This window comes from Mirounga leonina, unplaced genomic scaffold, assembly GCF_011800145.1.
Source record: "Mirounga leonina isolate KUSES-001 unplaced genomic scaffold, KU_Mleo_1.0 Mir_55, whole genome shotgun sequence".
NCBI classification, from domain to species: domain Eukaryota; kingdom Metazoa; phylum Chordata; class Mammalia; order Carnivora; family Phocidae; genus Mirounga; species Mirounga leonina.
Window position 1 is genome coordinate 1,852,828 of NW_023270816.1, and position 22,261 is coordinate 1,875,088.

At 42.3% G+C, this 22,261-nt stretch overlaps 1 protein-coding gene across 1 annotated transcript in view; it reads left to right on the forward strand.

Annotated features, from left to right (window-relative positions):
• The first annotated feature begins 10,201 nt into the window (after nt 1–10,201).
• The window catches only part of LOC118001925 (sorting nexin-9), a 61,276-nt gene continuing 49,216 nt past the window's right edge, over nt 10,202–22,261 (forward strand). The window contains exons 1-6 of the mRNA XM_034992110.1: nt 10,202–10,266; nt 10,393–10,549; nt 12,194–12,217; nt 12,992–13,078; nt 16,283–16,357; nt 17,600–17,725. Coding sequence (XP_034848001.1) covers nt 10,202–10,266; nt 10,393–10,549; nt 12,194–12,217; nt 12,992–13,078; nt 16,283–16,357; nt 17,600–17,725 — 534 coding nt within the window. The remainder of the gene's footprint in view (nt 10,267–10,392; nt 10,550–12,193; nt 12,218–12,991; nt 13,079–16,282; nt 16,358–17,599; nt 17,726–22,261) is intronic.

A 22,261-nucleotide genomic window follows, 5' to 3' on the forward strand; every position in this document is an offset into this window, starting at 1 on the left:
CTGGGCTGGCTCGGGTGGGATGGCCTCATCTGCAGAGGCCAACCCGGGCTGGTTCAGCGGTCACTGAGGCGAGCCTGGTGACAAGACAGGCAAGGCTCCATGTGCAAGTGCTTTTCATGCCTTTGCTTCTGTCACATTTGCTGTTATTCTGCTGGCCAAGGCAAGCACATGAACAAGATCAGAGTCAAGAGATGGAAAAATAGCCTTCGCTTCCTCATGCATTGGAGGAGTGGCAAAGTCATATATTGCAAAGATGGTATTCTTATGGGGAGAGGAGGATTTCTTGTGGCCCCTCTTGCAAATAATCTGCCCTATTCCCCAGTTTTTCCAACTTTCAGGAACATTGTAAAGCTTTTTCCAGATCACTTTCTGCTTTCTGCTACTGTATATGGTGTCTCCCTCCTCCCATTTTAATTTAGAATTCTTGGGCAGGTGGTACATGTACACAATTAAAATGGAAATGATGTGAGGGGTGCCTGGGTGGCTCAGACGGTTAAGTGTCTGCCTGTGGCTCGGGTCATGATCCCAGGGCCCTGGGATCGAGTCCCGCATTGGGCTCCCTGCTCCGCGGAGAGCCTGCTTCTCCCTCTGCCTGCTGCTCCCGCCGCTTGTGCTCTCTCTCTCCCTCTCTCTCTCTGACAAATAAATAGATAAAATCTTTAAAAAAAAAAAAAAAGGAAATGATGTGAAAGGAAATCCACTGAGAAATGCACTCCTTCCCTCTCCCACCTCTATAGGTAACCAGTTTTAAAATAATTTGTTTCTCTCGTGCTTTTTGGTGGAAATACTGGCAAATATAAATATCCTTCTACCTAGGAAAAGCAGTAGTCTTCTGTATGCCCTGTTCCGCAGCTTGCTTTCTTCTCTCCGTGGTGCTCTCATTCCACACCAGTGCAGAGAGACTGTTCACATTCTTCCATTGCTGCCTAATACTCCCTTGTGGTGACAGACTGTGGTTCACTTGACCAGTTCCCTGTGACTAGACGCTAGGGGTTGTATACCGCACCGTTTGCCATAAATACCTGGTACACAGAGATGCATCTAGAGAGTGGAGTCCCAAAATGAGATTTCTGAGTCAAAGGGTCAATTTATCTTTAAGACTATAGTGAGGTAGCATTTCTCCCTCCCCAGATTGGCAGAATATCCAAAAGTTGGGTAATTTATTCTGTCTGTGAAGCTACAGAGAACCATTACTCTGACATATATATATTTTGCTGGTAATAGTTTAAATGGTACAGTCCGTAATGGAAATCTGGCAGCATCTTGCAAATTAATTTGTCTTTCTTTATGTGTGAAATTGAGCATTTTCTTTTAAATATGTTTAAGTGCCATTTATATTTTTCTATAAACTGTTTCTCTGCCCATTTTTCTGGGTTGCTGGTCTTTTTCTTAAGTTCAAGAAGCTCTCTATATTAGGAAGAGTAACCCTTTGTGATATGAATTACATCTTTTTCCTTTATAAGTTGTGCGATATATGTTAATGATTTTTTTTTTAAGATTTTATTTATTTATTTGACAGAGAGAGACCTCAAGAGAGGGAACACAAGCAGGGGGAGTGGGAGAGGGAGAAGCAGGCTTCCCGCCAAGCAGGGAGCCCGATGCGGGGCTCGATCCCAGGACCCTGGGATCATGATCTGAGCTGAAGGCAGACGCCTAACGACTGAGCCACCCAGGGGTCCCTATGTTAATGATTTTTTATAATAACTTTGTTCCCAGCCATGTTACAGGGGTCAGCAAATTGTGGCCCATGAGCAAGATCTGGCCTGCAATGTGTTTTTTGTAAATAAAGTTTAATTGGAATGCAGCCACGCTCATTTGCATAACGTGTCTGGTAACTTTTGTCCTAGAGCAGCAGAAACAGACCGTATGGCTTGCGGAACTTAAAATGTTTAGTATTGTGCCCTTTGCAGAAAAAGGAAAACCGACCCCAATTTGAAGCAACTACATCAAAGTGTTTCGTATGATGCAGCCATTTTGATCTGGCCTTAAAAATAAAAAACCCAGTTAATTTCTTGTGTGTACGTGCAGTTATGAAGCCGTGGGCAGAACAGGCAGTCACATGTGGGCGTCAGAAGTGTCTCTTTTGGCACATTACTTGGTCAAAGTGACGTTATGTATGATATGGCCCGTTTGCCGCCACCTAATCAAATAACTATTAGAGCACTTTTGTCCAGTTGTTCTTATACACAGTACATAAAGAAGCTTTGATCTGGGTGAGTTTGGGTAGGAAGTCTCTTAAAATCATCTCTGTCTCTAGCAGTTCGGTTTGGTTCCGAGGATTTCCTTGGTCCCAGTCCTTTCCAGAGCTATTCTCCATGTATGGAGTACAGGGAGGGGCAGTAATGTGGACATGGATGGTGCAGTGTGATTTATTTATGATGGCTATTCAGAACTTTTCTCTTCCTCTTGTGATTGTATAATTGCCCTTTGTTACACTCAGATTTAAGATTAGTCTAAATATGTCTTGGAAATTTATATTCCTATACTCAGTGAATTGCTATTTACATTTCTATATGTCTTGGAAATTTCCAGAATTGCTCATCTAATTGATCACTAGTTAAAAAATTCCTCTAAGTGCATCATATTTCAAGAAAATAGATACAAGCCCATTTTAGGAAAAAACATTTAAAGAACATACCAGTTTCACTGGTGGTTTATTCCCGAAATTTTTGCATAAGAAAAGTTTTTAGCCATTCTTTATGGCTGCTACAATTCTTTGTAGAAATTTCTTCTTTTGGGAGAAGATCTTTTACTAGAGCAACTATTAAAATAAAACTTAATGGAACTTTATCATCCTGACTGTATTCTTGAATAGGTCATAAACACGTTGCTTGTGAACATTTAAGGAAACGTTATTTTTTTTTTTAAGATTTGACAGAGGGAGCATGTGTGTGCTGTCTCTCTTGCGGTCTCTCTCTGTCAAATAAATAAAATCTTAAAAAAAGATCATTAACATATATCGCACAACTTATAAAGGAAAAAGAAGGTTGAAGATCTGGTTAGAGTTCATTACAATGCAGTTGACAGGGAAATTTGGTTATTTTTGTGACATATGCTTCAGGATAATAACATACCAGCGCATCATATTTCTAGGAGTTTCATGTAATTTTTAGAACACTTAATTTTATTTTATTTTATTATTATTTTTTAAAGATTTTATTTATTTATTTGACAGAGAGAGAGTGAGAGCAGGAACACAAGCAGGGGGAGCGGGAGAGGGAGAAGCAGGCTTCCCGCTGAGCAGGGAGCCCGATGCGGGGCTCGATCCCAGGACCCTGGGATCATGACCTGAGCCGAAGGCAGACGCTTAGCGACTGAGCCACCCAGGTGCCCTAGAACACTTAATTTTAATAACATATCAACGTAAGTATAATGCAGGAGGGTTGAATATCACTTATTTGACAATGCTTCCATGTAATTTAACATACCAAATAAGCCTAATTACTTTAATTTCTCAAAAAAAATCTTTGAAACATTCTATGGGCCCTCAGATTATGTGGTCAAAAGATTTTATTTTAGAAATTGATTTGGGGGAGTAGGTCAGAAATATCAAAAGGTTTGGGCATTTGATTAAATAGAATCAAGTCATTATGAAACAATTACCCATTTAATCACAATGACAGTACAAGATTTCAAAGGCAAATACAGGTTACAGAGTTGTGAGCAAAATTTAGCTCTTTTCCTGTTAAGACTCAGTTTTCTTAAGTAATCAAAGAGCTGATAAACATAGGAAATTATTTTGGCAAATAATAATTGTTATGCAGATAATGTAAAAGGTAAAGAAAAACTTTTGTTTACAATTTCTTAGGGAGAGCAGACCAATAGTTCAAGAGAACTTTGTACTTTTAACAAACAAACAAAAAAAGTTTGCACCAGGGTACTTTTGATATTAAAACTCATTTACTTATTTAAATTTATCCTCATCTCAGCCAGTACTGACCACACATAAAGTTCTTTCTGAAGACTGTTTCTCCATAAAACTTCTACAAGTTTTTTTTTACATTCAGATTTTGCCCTAAATTTTCCCTCTTTGAATAACCAGTCCCACTTGAGGACAACGTTATTTTCTTTTTCTCCAACAAATATGCATTTTCATTCCTCATATTTTTTCTTATGAAAAGCACATCCCACTTTCCTCACATACCAAGTTGTTTCCCTTGTTGTTTCCAGTGATCTTAATTATATTTGTTAGAATTCTTAATGCTTAGAAACCTTAATTTCTAGTGGAAACAGGGTAGTAAGCAATTGTGAACTGTCATGCCAGAATTCATTAGATTGGCAGATATATATTTTATATGAATGTGGTGTTTCTCCATAGTACAGTCTTTCAGTAAAGCATAAAGTATGATTATTAACAGACCCAAATTTATCCTTAGTTTCTGCATTGGTAAGACAGTAGATAAGCCATGTTCATTACTTAATGTTTCCTTATTTTATCTTATTGGAAATGATCTAGACAATCAATGAATTTAACTCATCATTTAACTTAGCAAGACTTTAAAATCTAGGTTACCAGAGATTTCGGAAGCTATTTAAAAGTTTACCTACAAACCTTTTTATTTTATTTATATCTATTTAATTTACTTGTTCTTAACAGTTATACCCATAAAATTTGATGAGGCATCAGACAAAGTCAGCTGTTATTCTAAGTTTCTTTTTCTTCTGGAAGATTTTGCAATAGAGATACCATGAACTTATTTGACTTTTAGTAAACAAGCAGGATAAACATTTTATATTTAATGCTGATAACTCTAAATACATGTCTGCAACCTTAAGTTAGTTTTAATACCAATATTGCCCCAGATCACTTGAACTTGAAAAACGTTTGGGTTAGTTTCTATCTTTCTGAGCTTTAGGATGGCCAGTCCTTACAAGTGCATGCCTTCAAATCAACTAGCTCTTTTATAAATTAATTTTAGCGATACCATCCAGAGGTAGAGAAAATATCTCACATTTACAATATACATGGACACACAAAAAAATGGACAAGATATAAACAAAATCTTAATTTTCTTTCTACTAATATTTGTGGAGAGGACATTACAGGCCCAGTTTTTAAATACTTCTTTTTTTCTTTAGTTTCAGGAGATTGTGTTTACATTTCAAAGATAAGATTTATAATTTTAAGGGACAGAGAAAGAATGTAAAAAAATTTTTTTCTAGACTTTCAAGGTAATTGCTATTAATTGCTATTTAAAATTTACTTTTTTTAAAGGTATAGAACAGTTGTGTTCCAATATCTTGATCTCTTATAATATGTACAAACATTTTGAGAGGAATAGGTGAGGCTTGGAGATTGGTAAAGTTGGTGAGCTTTAACTTGTTTCTAGAGTTATAGTTCTGGTTTTGTAGAGGTTTGTAAAAGACAGTTGTTCCTAATTCCCCAAAGACCTGGATTACAGCCTGAATATCAAGGGATTGGCCCTTATTTATTTTTTTTAAGATTTTATTTATTTATTTATTTATTTATTTATTTATTTATTTGAGAGAGAGAGAGAGCATGGGGGGGGGAGGGTCAGAGGGAGAAGCAGACTCCCTGCTGAGCAGGGAGCCCGACGTGGGACTCGATCCCAGGACCCCGGGATCATGACCTGAGCTGAAGGCAGTCGCTTAACCAACTGAGCCACCCAGGCACCCGATTGGCCCATATTTTTAACTAAATTTGCTTCTCTATATCAGGAAGAATTTTAACTAAAATGGGAACCAAGAGATTTATGACTTTGTAAGGTATGTATAGAGCATTTTAACAAAAGCCTTTTTTTCTGGGTACAAAATTTACCCTTGGCTTTGATTACTCCCTGAACATTGGCCTTTTGCAGATCATTTGTATAAGGCCTAGGAGAAATTTTGGTCATCTATTTCCTCAGTGAAGGCAAAGTTGTGAAATATAGTCAAGTAATCTAATTGCTCCCTAAATTAGGTAGGGTCTTTTGAAAGTAGAAGTAAAAAGATTTTAGAATTTTAAAGATCTGCAGCTGTCCAGGGGATGTGAATTCTTTCACAGCGGGGTAGTCTGGGATACATCTGCAAAGGACACTGTACAGGAATGCCCAAGGCAGGCAGAACGTGATCCCAGGGCCCGGGAGCGTAGGAGCGAGGCCAGCCGTATTGCCAGTCTCAGGTGCTTTTTATTTTCTGGCTTTCAGCTCTTACATGAGCATCCTAGATACCTAGAGCCTAGGGATTAGGCCGGAATGATCTCTGTAATTCAGAGGGAAGTTAAAACAGGCAGGTGAGCCTGGATTTTAAGAAGGGGAATTTACTTTGGGTGTGGACATTTATTTTTAAGTCTTAGGGCTAATTTCTGTTCTTTTGTCTTGTCAGGGGAGTCTCTGAGGCTAGCCATTACACTAATAACACAACTGAGCTCGCTCTCTCTCTCTTTTTAATATAGCCAGTTTAAGGGATCCATTGTCTGGCCATTGGTGAGTAGGATCTATTAGTAGCAACTCAAATCAATAAGCCTTTTAGTGGCTTAACCAAAGATGCAAGAGGCTTCCAGAGAAGGACATAGATGATGCAGACCCCATGATCCAAAAGTTTACTCCCGAAACTAGTATAAGAACGTTTAAAGGCACGGGCAGTAAGGATGGTGTCTCCCGCATCCCATGAGAATGTGAGATGCCTCCAGTCACAGGCCTACTAATCTGTAACACCAGGCAGGTGCTTCTGGAATGGGACTCAAGCAGTGAAAGTTGAGATGACAGAAGTTCCTCTGGGCTGGGACCTCTCGTGACAGACACCCCTGAGAGCTGGCACAGCTGGACAGAGAGAGGCTCGGATCCCCAGTCTATTCGACTGGCCACCAAGGTGCACCCTCTGGATGGTGGAGACCAAAGAGAATATTCCCATTGGTCATAAAGCCAAGCTCTTAGGACATGGAACAAGATGAAAGGAAAACTCCAAAAGCTTTATATAAAGTAAGCCTTGGATCTGCTGGAGCCACACTAATACCTGGGAGGGATGTGCTGTGGGGTTGAGGACTGTGTGTTGTCTTAGAGTATACACCTCATTGTACAGAAGTTTTCTTGAGGTTGGCAGGTGACCTAGTGTCAGTCTACCCTGTTGTGGGGCCAACTTCTCCTATCACGGGAGTCCTCTTGAGGTGGCCAGTGCCCTAGCAGCTTTTAAGTGCTCGACCCCTGCCCACCAGTTTTGTGGCTTTGGCTTCCAAGATGTCCCTTAGCAACAGATGACAAACAATAGAAGAGACACAAAGGAGAACAGAGACCATCTCTGGGAGGAAATGGATCAGTAACCAAATGTAACCAGAGTCACTAAGCCCAAGGAACTAGTTCCACAAACATTTTCTCCTGCTAATCTGAGTTTAGAAAGTAAGAAGAGGACTCTCACCGTCTTCTCCATTGACTCTGCAGGTAGAGATTCCGGGAGGCTGACATGGTAAGAAATCTCACCTTCTGTGGCTGCTGGTCAGATGTCCCAGGGTCTCCCAGCTGTACTTGAGTCCGGGGTGAGCAGGGGCTGGCAAGTTAAAGTATCCTGCCCAACCACGCCAACTGTCCAGGAGCATGAATTCCTGTCCCTTTCTAGGGACATTCCTGTCCTTCTAGCTGGACTAAGAATCAAATTGACATGAGACAGATTAACAGGAGAAAATGAAATTTAATAGCATACATACAGGGAATCCACACAGGCAAAATGAGGTATATGTAGCTGAGGTACAGGGGTGCAAGACCTGGCTACGGGGGTCCCAGACAGACTGGTTTTGGCCATTCGCCACTGACAAAATCCACAGGCAGAGAAAGGAGCCGTGGTAAAAACAAGAAAGGAATTGATTTCATTGAGACCACCCACCAGGAAAACAGCACCCTAGCATCTCAAAGACTGTCTCCAGAGTGCTGAAAGTACTTCCAGGTCTGTATAAGGAAAATGTGGGGCAAAGGTGGGTGGGTACGTGCAAGTGGGTACGTCAGATGTTGGGGTCAGGCATGTGGGGTCTTGCTGGCTCAAGGCAGACCTTATTGCTTAAGGGGGTAGTTTTGGTTCTCATCATGCTTTGTCCATGGGGACTTTTTTTTTTTTTTTTTGCCTGAGTTAAAAGATAAGCTGGACAGAAGAACTTAATCAGAAAGTTTGAGGTCAGAATGCAGGTGGTTGAAGTCCTCCTTCAAATAGGAGGTTCTGAACTAAGATGGGGGCAGGGGTCTGGGGCTTCAGAGGAAAGGAGTGCATTTCCCAGGGCAGTGAGAAGAGCAGGTATCTGCTAATTAGATGGTTGCCCTGCCCTGCAGCTGGGTCATCAGATACAGTTTATCTCAGCAAATAACCCTTATTCTGGGGAAGACCCTCAACGTGGATTCTTCTATGTGGTTAAGGGAAGGGCAGATGTTTCTCTTGAGCTGCAGGGTCTCATTGCCTTCAGCTGAGAATAATCTTCCTACTAACGTGGTCCATCTTGGGGGTGGCCTGCCCTTGGCCCCAACACCTTCTTTGGAAATTTTAAGAGCAACATACCCAAAATGTGATAATCGATCCATGTCCTCTGGGAAAGAGTTTCTTAATGTGTGTGGCCATCTGGGACCTCAACCCGGCCCTAAATTCACAGTTTTAGTAACGACACAGGGGAAGCTGAGGAAAGCATGCGTAGCAGGCTTTCTGAGGACTCTAGGGCAGGAAAGGATAAACAGTAGTTGGGTAGAGTTGGATGATGGCTTCAGAATTCAGAAAACTTAGTAGGTTGGGGCAATGGCTAAATCTAACAAGATGAAATTTTACAGGGATAATATAAGATTCTCTGTTGGATGCAAAGTAACAGCTGAACAAGCGCAGGCCAGGATTGAACTGAAATCACAGATTGTTATAAACCGAAAAGCATTTAAGTCTTAATCATTTAGAATAAGGACAAATACATCTGCATATATTAAAGGTATAATAATGCTCTTAGAGTCTATTAAAGGAAGTTCTTTTTCTTATGATCTTGATGGTTATGTAAAAATGAGATAGAGGAAAGCATTAACGGTATACGATTTCACAAGAAGTCAAATGAGCGTGCTGAAGTAAAACACGCTTGGCATTTGAGGGCCGCCTGGTGGCTCAGTCGGTTAAGCGTCTGCCTTCGGCTCAGGTCATGATCCCGGGGTCCTGGGATCGAGCCCGCATTGGGCTCCCTGCTCAGCCGGGGGTCTGCTCCTCCCTCTCCCTCTGACCCTCCCCCGCCAAAGCTTGCGCGCATGTGCTCTCTCTCAAATGAATAAATAAAAAATCTTAAAAAAACAAAAAGCAAGCTTGGCATGAACTAGTTATATAGAAATATCACTTACATGTAAAATTTCAGTTCTCAGGGGTCACATTAATAAAGGATCTGTCCATCTCTTAAAATTTTTTAGTTTTAGTTTTTGAGTGTCTCTGTTTTTAAAGTGAGAGAGCTACATTACTGAAGATTTACTGCTTTTCCCTAGATTTAATTATGATTTATATAAAACCAGAGAAGCAGGTGCTTAAGGATGGGGACTTGTCCTCTGCATTTTGACCCCCACATGAACTTTCTGCAGCCGGTTTTGGTTTTTTGTCATTTTGAACTTTTTAATTCTCTTGTTCATTTTAGGTTCTAGTGTTTTGTTTTGCAAAATAGGAAACGCAGTAATGTTACTACATCCAGTGTTTCTCTTTTATTTAAAATGTCGTCTTAATAAATTCTTTGGTTTGGGGTTATTGGTTTGTATCAACTTGGGCTCTCTTGGTTGTGTGACAGAATCTGAACTCCCATTAGCTTAGGCACGAAAGGAGACCCGATGGCTCTTGTGTCTGAGAGCAGGAGAGCAGCCTCAGGCTTGTCCCTCGAGTGATCCCCTCAGGACGTTCTTTCTCTTTGTCATTCCACTTTGTACCTCAGCTAGTTAGCCACTGGCAGCATTTTCAGAGAAAAAGACCCTTGCTCCCCAGCATCTGTATCGATTTCTAGGAAAGAGTTCTGATTATCCCTGTTTGGGTTATGTGCTTACCAATGGCTTGGAGTCAAGCAGGAAGTTTCCAGAAGGAAGGGATGTGGAGCAGACAACAGATGTTTGCGACGTGGTCAAGAAGATTGAATACTTTGATACCCCTCTGTTCTCTCTCAAAAGGAAATGCGTGTTAAGGATGATGGGTTCCGCACATACCCGCGGCGTGGCGCCACAGGTCTAGTCCAGTGCCTGGACCATCGAGAGCTTTGGATCTGTAATGTTTATTTTACTGTCGCTAGATGATGGAACTTATGTTCAAGATTGCGGTCTACTATCCCTTCACCTTCTTCTATAAGACTTTTTGGTATTGCTGTTGAAGAGATTGTTGTTGACGGTATGTTTTCAACATGCAGTATCCCATCCCCTGCTGTCCAGGAACTGTGTAGAGACTTAGCTCCTGAAAATACTTGAGTCATTTCTTAAACTGTAGCCAACGCTGGAGAAAGCAGCATCAAAAAATGGACCTTTTCTCAAAGGCCGTACAAAGCATAGGGGGACTGATGGGCATTTGGGGCGGAGGCCAGCATCTCTGTATGCTGTCAGTGGTGGAGCGAGGGAGAAGCCAGATCCAGATACCAGAAAAGCAGGTAAAGAGAGACAGCGCCCCGAGGGTTTCCGTTCTAGGGGCTCCCGGGCTACCTAAGCTTGGTAAGAGTGGTTGCTAAATTTGTTTTCTGTTGACACGTTATGCTCATTTGGGGATGTGCTTTTTAACATTTTTTTGTTCTCTAAAATTGCTCTCAATTCTAATTTCTAAGAAGCGTCTCTAGGATTTTTTTTTCAGGCGGCTTAAATCCGTGTTTCCATAAACCTACAATGTTTATATATATTTTTCCATGGCTAAAGTTCAGTAATATTTAAATGTGGGAGTTTCGAGTTTTCGTTTTTGACTTGTTCCATCAAGTTGTACATTTGGTACACAAGAGGCTTTGGTATGCTGTAGTGGGGATTAGATTTAGCTGCATTAGAAAAAACTTGTTAACCGGGATCCCTAAGGAACAATAACCAAGTAGCAGGTGGTTCATCCGGCTCCTGGGTGCACACCAGGCCCTTCCCAGGAAGCTCGCAGTCCTGGGGGCCACGCCTGGCCCAGGGACCCTCTTCACCCTCTTCACCCTCCTCACGCATTCATCTGTATCTGCCCTCGATGCGTGAGGAATTGAGGTTGGGGTGACGTGGTTTTTAAAAAATACCCCACCACGTGACCAGCAGAATTCTGTCAACTCTTGCAGCAGTATGAGAAAGAGTCATCAGGCGTCCCGTGTCCTGACCCCAGGAAAACTGTCGTTCACAGAGTTCTGCTCCGGCCTGCTCTGGCCACCCCCTTCCCAGCCTCTCAGGACGGAAGGCCAGGAGCTGATGCCGTTCTGTGACTGACAGACCGGACCGTTTGTTTCTTTCTAACATTTTGTTATGAAAAAACCTCAAACATGTAGAAAACTTGAAATCATTTTCCATTGAACACTATCAGCCCATCTAAATTCTGTAAACAACATTTTACTCTACCGGCTTTGTTGTATATTCATCCCTCAGTCTTATCATCTTTTTTTTTTTTTTTAACGTATATCAAAATAAATTAGTATTTGGAGGGTGGTTGTTTTTTGTTTTTTTGTTTTAACCTTTTACCAGTAGCTGTGAATCCTTAATCCTTGTTCTGAGATTTCAGGCATCATTAAGCAAGTGTGGGGAGACTGCACTAGCAAGCAGGAGGGCCTAGCGCAGTTCCAACCATATGGTGGGTGTTCAGTAAATATTTGTTAAATGAGTGCAGTTCCATTAGTCCTGTTTGACTAGCTCTGTACATATACTTGAACTTGCCACTTAGGACAGTTACTTTCCAAATAAATCGTCGGTTTCCTAGGTACATGAAGATGGACCTTCTTTTATGAGATAGTCCATGAAAGACAATTATTTAGAATATGAAACGGATTAAAAATATCTATTAAGTACTATAAAATATATCTATATGATACCTACTTTTTACCACAGGGATCATCTTGGAATGTGCACATAGTGGTGTTCCCGGGAATCCACGTTTCTGGGTTGACGCACACCTCAAGGAGCCTCTTGAGGAAGAGGCTGAAGGAGCAGCCCCACCTCCCATCAACCAGAACAGCTTCCCTTTAGTCTGTTTTCCATGGAATTAAGATTTTATTGCAGGAAAAGTTGGAAAATCACAGCTATTAGGTCAGCTAACCAGTATACACCACCCCGTGGAGGCTCTGGTATAGTGGGTAGTATTCCAGGAGAAGAATGTAAGTATATCTTGCTCCCTGGATCTTAAATTCCGAGTTTAGTTGGCTAGGGGTACTGCATCATTAAAATTCATCCCAGTGGCTCTAGATAAAGAATAGTGAGCATTTTCACTGCCAGGGAATAATCTAAACGTATGTATGAATCTTACATGAGTGTACACATGTGTGCATCTGTGTGTTCCTTTAGTCCCTGAGAGTGAGTGTGCCCAGAATGAACGATGTCTCTATTTTCACTTCTTACCTCTGTAAAGAAAGGGTGTTGGGGCACTTAGGTGGCGCAGTTGGTTGGGTGTCCGACTCTTGGTTTGGGCTCAGGTCATGATCTCCGGGTCTTGAGATCCAGCCCTGTGTCGGGCTCTGCACTCAGTTCAGATCTGCTTGTGATTTTCTCTCCCTCTGCCCCCGCCAAATAAATAAATCTTTTAAAAAAAGAAAGAAAGAAAGGGCATGCTTTTCTCTCCCCAACCCGCCGATGAAATAGGTGTGTTTTGAGGACATTTTGGGATCTGATCTCTGAATGCAGTATGGGCAGCTACCAGAAACCTTCCCTGTTTCCAAAACAGAGTAGGGGCCCTCACCGTTGGTGTCCTCTTTCCTCACAGTAGGGCTGATGAATCATTTTGGTAATATGTCTTCCTTTATTTCAAAACAACCATAGCCACGGTCATGAGTGTTCATGCCAGCATGTTTACAAATTGTATGATAAAGATTGTTTGATTTTTTACTGTGAAGTTTACATTTGTAACTTCCTCTGTTTGTCTCTATTCCCAATAGGCTCGGGTTATGTATGATTTTGCTGCTGAGCCTGGCAATAATGAACTGACGGTTAATGAAGGAGAAATCATCACAATTACAAATCCGGTAAGAGGTTTTAAAATCTGATGGTCTCTTAAGGACAATAATTATTTTTAAGATTTTATTTTGTTGAATAAGTTGATAATTCAAACCCACACAAATTTTTACCCTGTTGTTTATGAAGTATTGATGGTGAAGTAAGACTCTATATTTTATAAACAGTGAATAAAAGTTAAGTCCCCCAAAGATAGTTGGATGGGGTTCCATCAGACAGAAATGGAAGGAGATGTCCCAGACAGATCCCAGCCAGATCACAGGTGTAGAGATTAGAAAACATTCAGTGTTTCTTGGAAGTCACAGCTGAGGCTGATTGACAGCCTGTGAGCCAAGTGTTTGGCTGAATACTACACATGTATTCTTGACATGTTTTCTCCATGAACTCTGTGAGCTAGGGACTTTTAATCTGTGTTTTACAAATGAGGGTAATGAGACGTAGAGGGTAAGCAAACTTGCCCAAGATCACTTTGTTTATAAGTGGCAGAGTAAGGGTGCAAAACCACATCTGCTTGGCCTCTGAGCCTCTGCTTTTTCTCTCTGCGGGAACACAACACATAAACAAGGGTCCCAGGGGTCCGGGGCACATATGTGCCAGTAGCAGACAGGCTAAGAAAACTGGCTCTTCAAGCCAAATCAGACAGGATCTGTGGGCCAGGATGTAGACTTTGGACTTCATTTGTAAGTAGTGGATTCATTTAAGGGTTTTCTTCTTGATGTTGTTGTTAGGCAGGTGATGTCGTGAGACTTGCATTTCCAGGAAATTAATCTAGCACAGGTGTATTGAGTGAACTGGCGTGGCGGGAGCCTGGGGATGCGACTTCAGGTCGTAGCAACAAGAATTGAAGAAAGCTGAACACAGGAGGCCTTGCAGAGTCAGACCCAGAGGACTTGGTGCCAGATTAGATACTGTTGGAGAGAAAAGAGGCAGGGATCCCCAAGAGTTTTGGCCTTTGACCTGAGAGAATGGTGGATTTATTAAGTACGTGAGTCAGAGAGAAAAGCTTCTTTGGGAAGATTAAATGAGTTTATTGTTAGATATGTGGCGCTTGAAGAATAGTAAATAATTAACCCTTCCCTACAGCTTTGCCTCAGTTTAAAAATGGAAATGGCCGAGCTGGAGGTGAGAGCTGGGGATAGGCCAGCTCTCCAGGACACCTTTGAGAGTAGCATGTGAAGAAGGTGGCCGGGACAGCTGGAGACGTCTTGGGAAGGGAAGGAGGAGATGCAGGTGTTCCTCCAGGTGGGGGGGACAGGGGCCTGGGACAGCTCAGAGACCGGGGAAGGAGAACGGGAATGACCAAGAGAGGATGGTGGCTTCTTAATACTGATAGTATTTTCAAAACCTGTCTTAATATGTTTTAGATACAAAAAATAATTACTGGGTAGGAAAAGTATATATAGTTTTAGATACTATACTAAGTGTATATAAGTAAATAGTTTATTTTTAATCATTAGAGAGATTAAAGATTCTTTATCTGATTTTTTTAAATGAAGAAATAGTCTTCATTTCCTGGTAAAATAGTATTTACTCAAAAATGGACAAAGTAGTCGCTTAATGTGATTTTTATTTTTATTATTTTATTTAAAAAAACAGTTAAGCACCTGACTCTTAGTAATAAGAGTAATAAATCTGTAAATAAATAGTAATAAATAAATCTGTTTTTAATAAATAAAAATAAGCCATTTATTTATTTAAATAAATTTAATAAGCCATTTATTTAAATAAAATAAAATAGTAATAAATAATAGTAAATAAATAAATAATAAAAATAAAAGAATGGGGAATGACCAAGAGAGGGGAGAGGCAGAGGGAGAGAACAGCCCTGACTTGGGGCTCGATCCCAGGACTTAGAGATCACAACCTGAGCCGAAGGCAGACGCCCAACCATCTGAGCCACCCAGGTGCCCCTTCAAATGATTTTTTAAAAATGTATTATGAGGGCACCTGGGTGGCTCAGTCGGTTAAGCACCCGACTCTTAGTTTAGACTGAGGTCTGATCATAGGGTCATGGGATCAAGCCCCACGTCGGGCTCCAAGCTGAGTCTGCTTAAGATTCTCTCTTCCTCTCCCTCTGCCCCTCCTCCCGCATGCGTGCTCGCTCTCTAAATAAATAAATAATAAATAAAATCTTCAAAAAAAATGTGTTATCTAAATTCAGATAGGTATTAACTAATTGAGACATGATTTATGAACTTAAGACAACTCTTAAGGTGAAAAAGTAGGACTTTGTTGAGATAATAGATTGAAAAGTGGGAATTCTAGTATATTTTATAATTTAGTTTAGCATTGTTTATCCAGAAGAATGAAGGAACCATGGATCAGTTAGCTTTTCCTAGATAATAGGCAATCCCAAAGTTTAGTGGCTTAAACAAACAACCATTTATTGTCTTGCTCAGGAACCTCCAGGTTGGCTGGATGGTTCCACTGACCTGAGCTCTCTCACACGTCTGCAGGCACCTGGTGGGCAGCTGGGGGCTCAGTGCTTTAACACGTGGTCCTTCAGGTGTCTGGCAATTCCCCTGCTGAGGGTTGGCTGGCTTGGGGTGGGGAGTCCAGGAGACTGAGCCTTTTCTCTGTCATCTAGCAACCAAAGTTATTCACACAGCTCTTTTGGAAAAAGTGTGCAAAGCCTCTTGAGGCTAGACTCTGAACTCACTCTATGTTATTTCCACCTCACCTCATTCTGTTGGCCACAGAGGTCACAAAGGACAACACAGATTCCAGAAATGAGGGTGTCATTCTGCTTCTTGACAGTCGGGGCTGCATTTTTGTCATCTGCCCCCACCCAGTGAATAGAGAGGAATTACACATGGATGACACTCTAGCCTATTGAATGGGCTACTTTTCAGTCTTTGATCACTTGTTTGATTTTTCTTGTTTTTAGATGATATCATTTTCCAGAGTAAAGAGAAGCCTTAAGAATTTATAACTTTGAGGGCGCCTGGGTGGCTTAGTAGTCCGTTAAGCATCCGGCTCTTGGTTTTGGCTCAGGTCATGATCTCAGTGTTGTGTGCTTACCCTCGCTCGCTTGCACTCCCTCTCTCTCATATAAACCTTTTAAAAAAATTTATAACTTTGAACAGTGTTAGCTCTGTGGGAATAAAGAGCTTAACATTAATTATTTTTTCATGTATAACAAAGCAAAATTTCTGTAGGAAATTCCAAATATAATGTCATATTTTTTCTTTTCTCTCTTTTTTAAACTTTATTAGGATGTTGGTGGAGGATGGCTGGAAGGAAGAAACAGCAAAGGAGAACGGGGGCTTGTTCCCACAGACTATGTTGAAGTAAGAACTTATTGTCCTATAGTAATTAAACCTGGTCTTTGTCAGACATCTTTTTATGAATTATGGAAAGTAGCAACTTTATTTTTAATAAAAAAATTTCCATTGTAAAAGTAATACCTCCTAATTATATAAAACATGAAAAATACATTGAAGTAGAACTAAGAAAAAATGTTACCTATAGACCCAAGCTCCAAAGAGTGACTCCAGATATTTAAATTAAGTTCCTTCTTGGGAGAGCAACTTCTAATTATTCTGGATGAATGTCCCTATTTTTCCTTTGTTTATATTGTGTAATCGCTGTTGCCTGTAGTACTGTTTATATTACGAGTTCATTCACAAAGTTTAAAAAGATTTTTTTTTAAGTAGCTCTCTTTGCTCTGTGCTGGTTTAGGACCTATCCCTCAGCCCGCACTCCCATTCCCATAAACAGAGGGTCTTGGATGAGCTCCTGGGAGCTACTAACCTGGTTTAAGCTCTGTGCCCATAGATGGCAAGGGTAGTGTTCCAGCCCCTGGAAGGAGCCTCCCACCTAGGACACACTCAGCTGACAAACCCCCCTCTGAGCCAACCTCCTGGCGCCCCCTGCTGGTTGTCTGTAGGTTACTCAAACTTGAGTTCTGGATACTTGGGTCAGCTTGCCTCTCCCCCCTCCAGTGACCAACTGAAACCAAGGTTGCCTGGTGCCCTGTGAGTAAAACGGAAGTGAGATCAAGAACAAGGGCCCTCTGGTTCCCTCAAGCAGAGAGGAATGGTGCCCCGGGGGGATGTTTACCTGGGTGCTGTCTCTCTCCCTGTTGTTCTTGATGGAGAGTTGGGGTGGGGAATTTTGAACCCTCTGGAGAATCCGATGAATCTGTGGCTCTTCTTCTCAGAAATCTGTGCATGTGCATGCACCCCAGGCTCGCCTGTGCAGTTCCAGAGGGCTCACAGGCCCCTGGACTCAGCCCACCTGTCTTAATGTTTGTGTCATGCTTTACCTCTGTGCACTGTGCAGGCAGGATCCTAAAAATGGACAAGAAGGAGAACAATCTGAGGATTTAAGTTGGTGCTGGCATTGATTGCATTTTCTAGAACTCTGCATACTTCTAGAAAGGAATAGTTAATATAGATGTTCAAAGGCTACCCTACCTTTTAAGAATATAAACCTCTTTTCCATAATAGATGACAATTTTTGCTTGCCTTTAGAGACTCTGTGAACTACCCCTAATCTATGAAAAAACTGTGGTTCTTTCTAATATTCAGATTTTGCCCAACGATGGAAAAGACCCATTTTCTTGTGGAAATTCAGTGGCTGACCAGGCCTTCCTCGATTCCCTCTCAGCAAGTACAGCTCAGGCCAATTCGTCAGCTGCCAACAGTAACAACCAGGTGAGTCTTCCGTCATCTGGCTGGACTGAGAGAGCAACGCATCTCTGACGGCTCACGATGTGTTGTAGCGGATGCTGTTCCCTGAAAGCACAAAGTAGCTGTTAGATGTCTGTGTGGCATTTCTGTTGGGCATTAACAAAAACTTGCCTGTTAGACCGGCTGAAGACTGTTTTTAAAGTTGATTATAAGAGAGAATGCAGGGTGTCCATTGAGCGTTGCTTCTAGAAGTCTGGCATGATACAAACACAGACCCTTTAAGGTGCAAATATTCTCCCAAGTGGGGGAGGAAAGGCAGGGTCCCACACTGAGGCGATGAGTGTCAGAGCTCCAGCTGGAACAGGAAATGATTTCTCTGACCTTGGCGTGTTTCTTACACTCATCTTGCAGATGCAGTGCAGGTGAAAAGTGGCCACAAATCCAGCGCTCAGCACTCACTACTGCTGTTGTATTGCCTCTAGGAAACTTAAAGCCGTGGGACGAGTTGAGAAAAATACACGGAAATTCGACATTAATTTTAATGAAAGTTTGACCAGTTTAGGTGACTCTGCCTAGTTCAGTTACCGTTAAATGATTACCTTGGGTGAGCGGCAACAAGAAAAGTCAGAAGATGGAGATCAAAATGTCACCGCTTCCTGCATCCTTAGAAACAAATGGGCTTTAGGGCGTGTTATTTCTTGATATTCTTTAACTACATAGAAGGTTTTCAATTATGTGAAGCGTCATAGTCCTATCACTTAGTAATTATTTGCTTACAGAATGCTTATATCTTAACCTTCCAAGATAATTTATCCAAGTGCTGTTACCATATGTTAACTGCAGATTCTGTACGTTTTGATTTATTTATTTTTTAAAGATTTTATTTATTTGAGAGAGAGAGAGTGAACAGGGGAGGAGCGGAAGGAGAGGGAGAAGCAGACTCCCCGCTGAGCAGGGAGTCCCGACTCGGGGGCCCAATCCCAGTATCCCCAAATCATGAACTGAGCTGAAGTCAGACGCCTAACCAGCTGAGCCACCCAGGTACCCCGATTTTATACATTTTTAAATAGCTTTTGGTGGACATCCTGAATTACAAATTAGTCTGGCCCAATTTTAAAATTCAGAGGCAAAGAGGTCACCGTAGTTGAGCATTTTCCTGCATTTTGTTACTCTAGAATACCTGAGAACATTGGTCAGTTAAAGATTACTCAGGATAAAACATGAAGAAACAGTAGTCAAGCCTCACTTGAAGTTTACCAGGGATTCTCAGCATGAGTGCTGTGGATACTGGGGCCTGAGCTCTGCGTTGTGCAGTGTAGCAACACCCCTGGCCTCTGCTCTCTGCGTGCCAGTAACATCTAGTTGCCCTCAGGTGTGACCATCAAAATTATCTGCAGATGGTGCCAGATGTCCCCTGGGGGCAAAGCCAACTCAGCTGAGTTTACCGAGTTAAACAAAAACATCCATGAAATGGGTTTGCATCGAGTAAAAGACAACATTTTAGTAAAAGGGAATGATGCTGAGATGATTTAGAATAAGCAAAGGAAACAAAAGATGAAAAAATATTCATCCTATTTTAATTCAGGGACCTACTTCAGCCGCTGTCTCAGGATGGACTAAAGCACTCTGACCGCAAATTCACCATCAGGCTCAAGTCTTACTCTGTTACGAAGTAGCTTCCTCGGTATCTAAATGTAGCAGTAGGAACTGAGTAGCATAAGTCGAAATAAAACCAACTTTTTGAAGGTGGATTTTACTAATCCATTCTAACATTAAATCTAACCAGATCCTTTGAAAGCAAAGAAAAAGTGAACTGAAACTAGAAGTAACAAAATATAGAAAGCATGACCATAATTAATTAACTGAGCATTTGGATTTAATTTAAATAAAAAAAATTTTTTTTTTTTTTTGAGAGAGGGAGTAGGTAGGGAGGGACCGAGGGGGAGGGAGAGAGAGAATCCTGAGCAGGCTCCACGCCGAGCCTGGAGCCCGACGCAGGGCTCTGTCCCACAGCCCTGAGATCATGACATGAGCCAAAATCAAGAGTCAGACGCTCAACCAACTGAGCCACCCAGGCGCCCCCTTCTCAAGTAAAAACATCTATGCTTTCAGTTATCTGGAATAGAAGAAGAATTTAAATAGACCAAAATGGTGGTGCGTTTATAAATACCATGAAAAATGTCATGAATAGGAAACCAGGCAGCCATTTTTAATTGGTAGCTTTTAAAACTTTTGCTGTCAGGTTTACTCATTCTTTCATTCTCTTGAATGTCAATAGGAAAAAACTATTTTTGTTCCAGGGTTATGCCCGTTGGGATTTTCACATTACTCTGGCAGTGTGTGCTCTCCCAGGGGACAGTTTTATTTGGAGGAGCCAGCCCTGCCCTCTCCCCGGTCAGGCAATGCAGGGCGCACCTCCCCTTTCCACCCTGCACACTGCTCCAGATCAGTCTGTGTTTGCTCTCCTCAGCGCCAGTTATTTTAAATCTGGCTTTCTTCCCACACAGGCAAGGTGCAAATAGCCAATAAACATAGGAAAATACTCATTTTTAGAGTCTGCTCTTAAAGGGTCAGAGAATTAAAATGTTTTAATACCGAGTGTGAGGAAAGGCATGTTCAGACAGGCATGTTCTGATGCAAAGCTGGAGGAAGGATAAATTGATGAAGCATCTGGAAGGCAGTTTGATAACATGCATTACTATTTAAAATGCATGCCCTCTCTGATGCAGCAGTTTACTTGCAGAGCTGCCCTTGGAACACAGCCATGTGGGCAGAAGCTTCGCCACACATGGTTCCAGCAGCAGGAGGCTGGGACACATGCGTCGGGCAGGAGGGGCCTGGCCAGGCGGGACCCCAGGGCAGCCCCGCAGGGGGAAGCATGCTTCCCGTGGGAGCAGGAATGTAGATTTAGACACACTGACGTGGACGTGTGATTGTTTTCAAAGGCATATCAGTACGGTAATGGTACCTTTCCCAGGCTCAAATACACACACACCGCAGATGCAAATTGTGTAGAATATTTATCAAAGGATAACCCAGAAATGAATCGAATTCTCATTGTTTTCTTACTCAAATACAGATTTTTAAGTTGCATGAGGACCGCTATTGCAGTACCTTTAGAAAAGAAGAATCATTTTTTAGTGGTTCACCTCAGTTTCACTATCAGTTCTCTGTCTGGGATTTTAATAGCTTCAAGGGCGATTCATTTGGGTGGCAGTGCCACCAGCCTCATGCAGAGACCTGTGGACAGTTGCCCTCATCTTGATTTGCACCCAGTTATCAGGGTTTAAATTATACCATTGCCCCGAGTCTGAAAAACTGTTCACAGTAGATCTTTACAAACCTCCTATATGGCTGCCTCTGTGGACTGCACATTACTTAAAGGTTCTATGAACGTAGATGTTTCATCTGAAGGTTTTAGAGATTTCTTTTTCTATCTTCGTTAAATACTGGCAAGAACCACCTACCTGGGATAAACTGCTTCTCTGTTTCTCGCGCCGCATCCCAGTTCCCTGGGAGTCTCTGGTTTCCTCCTTCCCGCTTCCTCACCCCCTGCCACCTGCTCTGGCTGCCCCACCCCCGGGGGCGGTTCGGGGGCGTGGGCCGCACCTGAGCCTGGCGGTCAGACCCGGTGTGACAGACCGGCTCCACTGTATGAGCTTCCGGAGTTGGAGGACAAGAGCCCTTAGAGGAAGTTACACACGGAGACATTTCCTAAATACTCTTCCTTCTCGTCTCCCTCTCCCCTTCTCCGAGGGATGTTCTCGATGCCTTACCCTGGTTCATTCCAGCCTCTCTCCCTCTCCTCCAGCCACAGACATGTCTCTCCAATCTTGAGTTTTCTCTTCGGTTTACTCCATTTCCAGCTTCTTGTTGACCGTCTCTATCTGCCTCTCCGTTCTGTCCCTCAAGATGCATAATGAGCAGATCACTCAGCATTTCCCCACAAAACTGGTTTCTCTTTCTCACTTTCCCGTATCTTTCTCGGGAATGTTCTTACTGCCCTCTTTTCATTCCTCTGTGAGACCCTCGCCTGATGGGCATGGCCTGCGCCCTCAGATGTGAAAGGGCAGGAAAACCCTTGCTTCTTATCCCAGGACTCTCGCTTCTGTGCCTCCACTTCCTCATCTGGAAACTCCCATAGAATGGCAGGAACGCGCAAATGGAGAGACGGGCTCAAGTGTTCAGAGAGTGCTTGGTACTCAGCAGGGACTTCGTGATTGTTCGTTTTAGTAGCTCGGATACCACTGCCTCTAAAATAAGATGGTAAGTATGTCAGTTCTTTGCTCGAGCAACTCTCGGGGCTCCCCCATTGCCTCCTGAAGCGCGAGACCAACTCTACATGTCAAGAGAGCCGTGTGTGGAGCAGGGGGTCACCGTCCTGTCAGTAATCATGCAGACCTGGGACAGCGCACAGTAGGGAAAGTGTGTGAGAAACTCAGCTGCACTTGAGGTGCGACTAGATACTTTTCCGGCCTCAGTTGTATTTCTCTGATTCCCTAGCATGGCCCCGTCCTTACTTTATTCTTCCTTGTGTATTAGGCTCCGGGCCAGACGGGC